We start from the raw sequence: 9,879 nt of genomic DNA on the forward strand, positions 1-9,879 counted from the left end.
GTAATAACTTAAACGTATCAGACAGCTCATAATAAATTTTATTTATTCTTCGTGCAGAATATTAGAACAAAATAAACATAATTTTAAAGTTTGCAAAATTTAATTGTGCGCGCGCGCGCGCGTGTGTGTGTGTGTGTGATAAGTTTACGCAACCAAAAACAGAAATAAATGCATATATATGCAGACTTTATATTATATTGCCCGGTGTGCTATATCACTTACGTTCTTACATTTTAATTACAGCATATATGTCTTTCTTTTTTCTTTTTTTTCTGAATATTGCTTACATTGAATACAAAAGTATGCAATGCAATGAAAAATGGATTTAAAATTGATGAAAATGAAAGAGACTAGAATACAATGATGATAAGTTTGTAGATCAATTAAAAAATTTTTATATATTTTAAAAGTAGAATTATTTTTAATAATATATTGAAAATATAAAGTGTTGCAGAATTCATTTTTTATATTTAAATAATAATTTCATAAATTATTAATCTAATAAAGTAATGATCTAATATTATTATTAAATTTAAATTATTTTCTAAGAGTGATTTTCTAAGAGTGAAAAAACTAAGTGTGATTATCTTAAATATAAAAATAATCTAATAAAAATATAAAAATAAGAATAAATATTTTCTAAGATAAAAAGAAAGCAAATAATAATGAATTAAAAATTATATATATAATGTGACATACATTTTGTATTATATGCACATTATTCATTCTACAAAAAATAAATTTTATTGAATACAATAATTTTTTTAATTAAATACGTGTAACATCTAGCATAGGATATGAGATGCATTCCGTTTTGTGCTTATAAGCATCCATTTGTCCTTGTTTTAAAATGGATTAAAATTAAAATTTTTATGCGTATTCAATTAAATCCAATTAAATAAGAAAATTTTTTTTTATTCAATTGGATTTAACTGGATTCAATTGAATTAAAAAATTGCTTTTCCTATTCAGAATTTTGACAATATTCACGATTGGACAATATTCACGATGTACTGAAAAAGCTGATATTTTTAGATTAAAAGAAGTAAAAATGTGCTTCATTGCAATTATTCATATAAATGAATAAAAATGCATTGAGCACTGAGCACCGAATACATATTTCTGAAATCTGAATTTATTTCAATCCATTTCAATCCATTCTTATTTACTGGGCAATTGTTTCTTACATTTCATGCAAAATTTCATGCAAAAAAGGGAAAGTATCATTACTTTATTAAATGTATCTATATAAAGTTTATTAAATATAATTTTATTAAATATAAAAAAAAGATAAATTTAATTACAATATTGTTAAAAAACAATAACAGTCTCATAAAAATAGGACCGGAGATTGCATGAGGACGGTTGTAACGGAGATTAGTTGTAACAATGCATATTTCTCTTAAATGATAAGAGATAAAATAATCATATGAAGAACAGAAATCATCGGTATCGAAGCTGCGTTTGCCTCATGACTTCAATCGCACATGCGCCGCATGTATATAGGATGCTCAGATAAGTCATATAAGTGTAAATTTACGATGTTATATTTTTTTACTTTAAACTTTCAAATAAAATGCTTTTTATCATATGCATATTTTCATTTTATTATAATTCTAAAATACTTCAAGCTATTTCCTCAAACTATGTGCATGTCTTTTTAAAATATTTTTAAGTAGTTTCAAATATATTTATATAAATTTTGACAACATCGATTTGGAGTTAAAAGTGCCGCATTGCCAGCTACATTGTAACATTAACGATAAATGTTAACAAGAGCCTGCTCACCTCAAAATTATATATATATATATAAGTAATAAAAAAAATCTGGTGTGTGTTTCAGCATTATTTTTTTCTTCTAATAATTATTTTGTTCTAACTAACAATTTTATTCTTTCAAAATTATTTAATTATTTTTAAAAGAATAAAATTATTAATTAGAACAAAATAATTATTAGAAGAAAAAAATATGCTGAAACCACTGATTTTTTTCTCTCTAGAAATTCATATAATAAATATAGATAATATAATAGCATTAAATAATAAATAATCTCTATATAATTCGATAACGGACTTTGATTCCACACTCCCCCCTCCCCAACTCTGATAATTAGATGTAACGGGAAAAACGCCACGAACTTTTTCCCACACCTAATAATTGTCACCCCAATTTGAAACTTCTCTGTGATTAATGTTTTATTACAAGGTAAAATTTGGCACACAATTTAGTCACAAAATTGAGGGCTTAAAGATAGATGATTTTTTTCACTTTTTTAATTGACTTATCAGAATTTTGTCTTTAAAAATCCTTTCTTATTTAAAGTTTATCTCTTTTAAATTTACGGTGAAAGTGATAAACATTGTATTCATCGTATTTTTCGAAATTTTTCGGAATTCACATCTACATCTCCTTATCGTTGAGTGATATTAAGCTGATAATTGATAAATTGCTTACGTCATCTGGTTAAAATACAGAAGTCCGATCTTCGGTGTCATCATTATTCGGACTGTTCGGAATAATCGATTTGTTATTCGAAAAACTATGGTATGCGCTTGGTATATGGACAGCAGCGATGCTGATCAAAGATTGGAACACCACAGGCAACCGCCAGAATATGTTTCGCTGGATAGCCTATTCGCCGCAACGGGCGTGGAATATTTTGAGGTTAGAAATGCCGATTTTTGAGATTGTTTATTGCGAATATTTGATTTTAACTAATGGTATCTTTCCACTATGATGGTATTAACCGTCTCATGCCCGATTGAGTCGTATTTTGAAAATATTATTTAACGTTATTTATGAAAATACATTAACAAGATGATACGTAATTATTGCCAATCTCGATATCCAATCACGATCAGCTGATGTTGGAGCTGAATGTTGATATGAATTTTGTGTATATATGCAATAACATATACCATTTTCCATATTGTTAAATGCTAAAACGTCGCTTATATTCTTATACATATTATATTATATAATGTATTATATAACATATTGTATGACATGTCCATATTTCTCTTTATTTTTTTTCTAAAAGATGCATACTTGATACTCTCTATGCTCGTTATTAGCCTTTAACTTAAATTGAATCCAAAAAGTACAACTAAAAATAAATATAAGATAGATCTGATTATTTATGTAATTTTCTTCAATTGTAAATCTTATAAACCTTCATTATTTTTCATATTATTATTTAGTATTTAATGTTATTTTAACATCCGTACATTATAATATATATTATTTTAATAAAAATGAAGATAAAAATTTTGTAAAAAAATAACATGCATGTTTATAGTGAATAGAATTTTACGAGTAACATAAATTTACTGTATCATATTATTGTATATGTTGTATATCCATATACAATTTATTTTACAGATAAATTATCTAAATTATGAAATAGATGTTACTCTGAAAGAACTACAACAGAAACGCGGTTACACATACGAAGATGAGTTAATATGTTCCAAAGAATGCTTAGAAAATTATGAAGAGAAGGTACAAAAAATATTTCTATTTTTAGAGTCATTATTATTCATTAAAAAAATATCAAGATTTTTAATTGATTGACCATATATGTTTCTATATATTTAATAACGCATATTTCTTCAATACCTTTAATTACATTAATGCCCCTCCATCCGATTTTGATTTTTAGTTAAAAATTTTCTTCACCGAACATCTTCATACCGACGAGGAGATACGACTGGTTCTGGATGGTTCAGGCTATTTCGACGTGCGGGATAAGGATGATCAATGGATCCGAATTAAAGTAACGGCTGGCGATCTATTAATCATACCCAGTGGAATTTATCATCGTTTCACTCTGGATACTAACGTAAGAATATTTACAAATGCTTACAACTTTTCATATCTGATCTCTTGACTTATTTATTTCTCTTCTTCTGTCAATCTTTGTTTAAACATTTAAAGAAATATCCTTTTTCTGTTTAGTAAATATCAAACAAATCTCTAATTCAGAATAAATTTAAAATAAATTTCTAATTCCTATATAATAAATGAATAAATCTCTAATTTCTAAGAAAATTTTTAGAATTATATAAGAGCGAAGAGATATTTTGTGGGAGAGCCAGTTTGGTTGTCATATAATAGACCAGCCGAGAGCATGGAATGCCGCAAGCAGTATCTCAATAATTTACAAAAAGGTTTTGAAGTATCTTTACCTTGATAATCCCATAGAATACTGCTACACGTGAGCTTCTACGAGAAAATATATATTTTTTATATCTATCTATTGAATCTATTCTATTGAACATTATATGTGAAGTTACCAATTAATCATATTTAATATTTTATTATATTTGAATATATTATTTTATATATATACACATATATATATGTCTTTTTCTTCAGTTTGTAATTTCTTGTCAGATAATTCCTTTCTATATATATATATGTATCTATATCTGTGATGTGCATTATTTCTAGTTTATAGTGCTATACGTACAATTGCTTGTTTAATATATTAATAATATATTAACATTGTAGATACATTTATCTTTAAATAAATACATTTATCTTTAAATAAAATATTTGTTTTAATTTTTCCATATTTTAATTTCTGTGTATAGTCTTTTTCTCTTTTTGTTTTCAAAACCATTTTTAGACTCTTTAAAATAATCATAATAAAAGTTTAAAGAAATTTCTTAATTAATTTTATTGCCGCATAGTTGTTACATATCTAGTTGTTGCAAACTTATCTATTATACAAATACTGTTTTAAGTAGCAGCTTTAAATTTTAAAATAATCAAGACTATAATATTTATATGTAGTTATTTATTCAAAATTATGTAGTCCTTTTTTCGATATGTCATCAATAAGATTTTATAACAGAACATAATAAAAACTTTTAATATCAACATCTAGTTGTTTAATTGATTTGTTCAATTATAAAATCGCAATCAAATCATAAAAAGACATGTTCTGAAAGTGTCACAAAATATCACGGTTTCTTATATAATAAATTAAAATTTGTTTTACATTTAATACTCTGTACACACACATTTAAGAGTTAAGCAAACGCTTTGTTGCTCAAAAGTTTGTTGAACAATTCGATGGCATCATAAAAAAGTATCTTTTAGAAAAATTTGTACACTTTTAAAAAAAATTTTTTTTGTTTATCAATTACAATAAGAATTAAATATAAAAAACTACAACAATTTTAACAATTTTATAAATTAAAGTTATACTTTTTTTAAACACATATTATTTATAAAATAATTTTGGAAATTACAACTGAAAATTATTGTAATTGATGTGCAAAAATATATAAAAATGCATTTACATTAACTTTCTTACTGATGCTGTCAATTTACAATATATTCTATAAAGACTGTACAAACATTTTTTTGTCTCGAAAATATTTGTCAAAAATTTTTGTCTTAAAGTTTATCATTATTATAAAATTATTTCAAAGTCGCGGAATTACCAATATATCCTTTCTCTCCCTCGAGGAGTACATTTTTTGTTCGTTTTATATTATTTGTATATTCAAATCTTTTACATTAAAACTTTGCACCAAACAGCACACCTGACGTGCTCTTCTTTTTAGAATCTTCCTCCATGACTCCGAACTTCTTGTACTCGCCTACTTTTTTCTCAAAGAAATTTGTCTTACCCATCATAGAAATAAAATCCATGAAAGAGAACGGATTCTCCGAATTGTAAACCTAAAATTATCATGATATTTTATACCTTTTAATAAATAAAATTAAAATAACATCTAAAATTTTATTACGAAATTATCAGTATCTATCACGATATAAAATAAAAACATTAAAAAATATTAAAATAAAAAATACACTCATAAGCTTTTTTATACATTACCTTTTCAAATCCTAATGCAACGAATAATCTGTCTGCAACAAATTCGATGTAATTACACATGAATGTGCGATTCATTCCTATTAGTTCAACCGGCAATGCTTGCGTCAAAAATTCCTTTTCAATTTCTACGGCGTCCATTACAATTGATTTCACACGCTCAAACGATGGCTTTTGTACGATGTGTTTAAACATTAAACAGGCGAAATCGCAATGTAATCCCTAAAATGAACGATAAATATAAAATTTATTAAATAAAAATTGAATAACCTATTAATAAAAAAAAAAAAAAAAAAAAAACTAAATTTACTGACTTCGTCTCGTGAGATAAGTTCGTTGCTGAAGGTGAGACCTGGCATGACTCCTCGTTTCTTTAGCCAAAAAATGGCTGCGAAACTGCCACTGAAGAAGATACCCTCAACTGCCGCAAATGCGACTACACGTTCGGGAAACGTAGCGCTCTCATGATTGATCCAGTTTAATGCCCAATTAGCCTTCTTCTTGACACAAGGAAGTGTCTCAATCGCATTAAATAAGAAATCTCTGGAAATAAGATTTCATTAATGTAATTTCAATAATAATATACTTAAAACATAAATATAAATTCAATAAATATAAAAATAATGCGTTGAAGTAAATGAATTATTCTATTTTATGACAGTAAAATGTAAATTATATACAACTTGAAAATATCGTATAAAGACTGAAAAATATCAGACTAATTAAATATCTCGAAAACAAGAAGACATTTGAGAAAAAAAGTTTCATATAAAAGTTGTAAGATTTCATCAAATGCACCAAATAGCGATATTCATTTGAGCACAGGTATGAACTTAAAGTCAATTTTAAAATTTTTAATGGTGACTTCTATTCAATATTCTTAGTTAACATTGAGGTTCTCAAAACACTACAATAAAATTTTTTTAGTTAAGTACTTTTTGAAATATGGATTGATAAAGTTCAAATATCATCGAGTATTAGATTTTTTTTTATACTTGTGTTCAAGGTTAAATAAGTATCAACGTTGGATTCATTTGATGAAGCTTTACAACTTTTGTATTAAAATTTTTTTTTCAAATGTTTTATTTCCGAGATATTTAGATTGTCCAATACTTTTTGCTCATCTTGTATATGTAAAAGTTGCTAGTTTCCATTCAATGACTCTATGGTAGAAATCGATACGAGTCTCCTCTGAAGACGAAGTTTCGAAACAATGATTTTTCCGGAATTAGATTGTTAACTCCCTAATGTTTGATCCCCAAATTGGGGGATCGATGCATACAATATATTTACTGAGATATGGGATCTACAATTTTTAACGCCGGCTCTGAACGATGGCAAATACAGTAGTTTTGTCATTGCCTTCAGAAAGGAGGTCAAATCAAATTTTTGTGTTCTGGATGGATTTGAATATATTTGAATACCCTAAATCTTTGGCACAGAAAACAGCTGCGCTACATTCTCATACCTGCGCCACAGTAATGTTAGTATAGTACTGCATATAATATATAAATGTGAACAAATATATTCTTACTTTTCTTTTGGATCAGAAATATAAGTTTCAATGAGCAAAGAGTACATCTCAGAATGAATATTTTCTATGGCAATTTGAAAGCCATAGAAACAACGTGCTTCGGAAATTTTCACTTCTTGGCTGAATCTCTCAATTAGATTCTCATTAACGATACCATCGGAAGCGGCAAAAAATGCTAAAACATGAGAGATAAAACGTTTCTCATCGGAATTTAGTTTTTCATTCCAGTCCTTCTTGTCTTGCTGTAAAAATTACAAAAATTCATTGTTAGTTAAATATATTTATATTAAAGACTATTTTTATTTTTAAATTTTTTAGTTATTAAGCTATTCAATACGTTAAGTTTTCAATTATATATTTTTATATTTTGAAAGAAAAAAAAATGTTATAATTTAAGAGCTTATACCTTGTGAAGGGGTACTTCTTCTATGGTCCAAAAAGAGGCTACAGCCTTTTTATACATGTCCCAGATATCAGGATACTGAATAGGGAAAATTACAAAACGGTTTGGGCCTTCCTGAAGCAGTGGCTCCAGTTTTGGATTAAAGTCCTCCTTTAATTGTACCTTTCGTAAATATTAAGTTTATTATTATATTAGTACAGTTTTTATCTTGGCAAGTTACAAATGTATTGTTTTTATTAAAGCTATGTTCCGATATATACATAGATATATACAATACTGAAAATCTAAAATGTATCAAGAAGCAAAACTGGTATATAAATAAGATGTACCTACCCCATTTTTCAAACCGTGATCCTGAGATATAGTTGGAGAAATGCATGATTTCTTTGGTGATGTCTGCAAAAAAAAATATTGTTGATTAAAATTGAAATGCAATATAATATAAATTTTTGTAAGAAAATATAATAAAGAAATAGTTATATGTCTTCACTACATCATTGTATATATAAATTATGTCATCATCAGGAAACATTATCACATTTTATGAATCACTTTATCAATTCAATTATTGTGAATGTAAATGTATTCTAAACCAATATAATTAACAAAATTCTTTTCCACAATTGAATGAAATATAAAGAAAATCTTGATATAGAAATAATTCATGCAAAAAATAGAAAATACTTCTAATAAGCAGACATTATTGTGAATAATGAATTATAAAATATTCTTAATATAAAAACAGGTGACAAAATAATAAATAAAATTTTGGCAATCTTCTCTATCTTATATTAGGAAATATTTTGAATTAAATTATTCAAATATGTTCAGTTTATTTCGAGTTAGATATCGCGTGGATTTTAAACTGCGTAATTTATAAAACAAATAAATTCAATATGTATTTTTATCTGGATCAGAAGAAAATTTTAGAAGAATTTACTGAATTTATCCTGATTATACATAGCTGTTCCTTTATATATAAATTAATATATTTCTTGTATTTAACATGAGAAGTGTTTATGAAGATTTCAAAAATATTCATAACCTAAAGAAGTATCCAGAAAAAGCGGAAAAATTCTGCCAAGAAGAATAATGCAACGAATTTTTTACCTCTTCATTCATCTTAGGTTACTGACGACGATAACATCAAATATAAAATTGTAAATATACTTAATAATAAAACATTCTGATGAAAGACATTAGACATTCTAACATAAGAACACATATACAGCTACTCATATATGTAGCTAATATACGCACAAGTTAAATGCATTCGCCAGTGTGTGACGTCGTGTCTCGACCAAGTATTTTAACGAAATTATCATTGTATTACACTCCATCATTAATTAATGATTTTTCATGTGTTTGCAAAACGCTTTCTTTTCTATCGTGTTAATGATCGGCAAAGATCTACGTTTCGTGCAGACACGTGTCCGAAAACATAACCGTTATCGGAAAGCAGAAAAGAGTTTATTCCATGTATGGCAGAGAAGGAAGAGAATTGCGATAGAATCATTTTCTTGGAATTACTATTCTACTTGCGAAAAATGTAGGAGACACATCTAAAATATAGATACATTAATCTTTAATTCTCTGATATTTTCTTAAAGAGAAACTATTCAAATTGGCCATAATATTATAAAAAATGAGATTTTAAAAAATAGGAGAAAGAAAAGATTTTGAAAATAGGAAGTTTTTTTGCATTACCGTTTATCATAGATATAGTGAACGCTAAGGTCACGTTATCTTCTTCTTAACAATTAAGTAAGAAAAGAATAACGTGATTTTAGCGTTTATCATATCTGGATCCACGATATTACAAAAACTCTTTATTGTCGCAGTTAAAATATTAAAAAAAATAGATGCATGATTGTGAAATGAGATATATACAGGATGTTAAATTTAGAATTCATTTTAATAATACATTGGCCAATTATATATATGCTAATTAGTATATATTTCTACATGTAAAATCATAATTCTCAGAAAATGATTCTATCGCTAATATACATATATATATATATATATATATATATATATATTATATATATANATATATATATATAATAATAAATAAAATAATATAATACTAT

At 26.1% G+C, this 9,879-nt stretch overlaps 2 protein-coding genes across 2 annotated transcripts in view; one reads left to right on the plus strand and one right to left on the minus strand.

The window, feature by feature from the left end:
* Positions 1-2,542: 2,542 nt before the first annotated feature.
* Positions 2,543-4,193, plus strand: LOC105620871 (1,2-dihydroxy-3-keto-5-methylthiopentene dioxygenase). The gene is made up of 4 exons (XM_012202347.1): positions 2,543-2,665; positions 3,383-3,502; positions 3,663-3,842; positions 4,059-4,193. Exons 1-4 carry the CDS (start codon positions 2,543-2,545, stop codon positions 4,191-4,193), a joined length of 558 nt encoding a protein of 185 aa, XP_012057737.1.
* A 1,337-nt stretch (positions 4,194-5,530) lies between these two features.
* The window catches only part of LOC105620921 (ribonucleoside-diphosphate reductase subunit M2 B), a 5,031-nt gene continuing 682 nt past the window's right edge, over positions 5,531-9,879 (minus strand). The window contains 6 exon segments of the mRNA XM_012202398.1: positions 5,531-5,695; positions 5,853-6,071; positions 6,164-6,392; positions 7,384-7,625; positions 7,790-7,968; positions 8,113-8,182. Coding sequence (XP_012057788.1) covers positions 5,531-5,695; positions 5,853-6,071; positions 6,164-6,392; positions 7,384-7,625; positions 7,790-7,968; positions 8,113-8,182 — 1,104 coding nt within the window.

Source organism: Atta cephalotes (assembly GCF_000143395.1).
Source record: "Atta cephalotes unplaced genomic scaffold scaffold00030, whole genome shotgun sequence".
In the NCBI taxonomy this organism is placed as follows: Eukaryota; Metazoa; Arthropoda; class Insecta; order Hymenoptera; family Formicidae; genus Atta; species Atta cephalotes.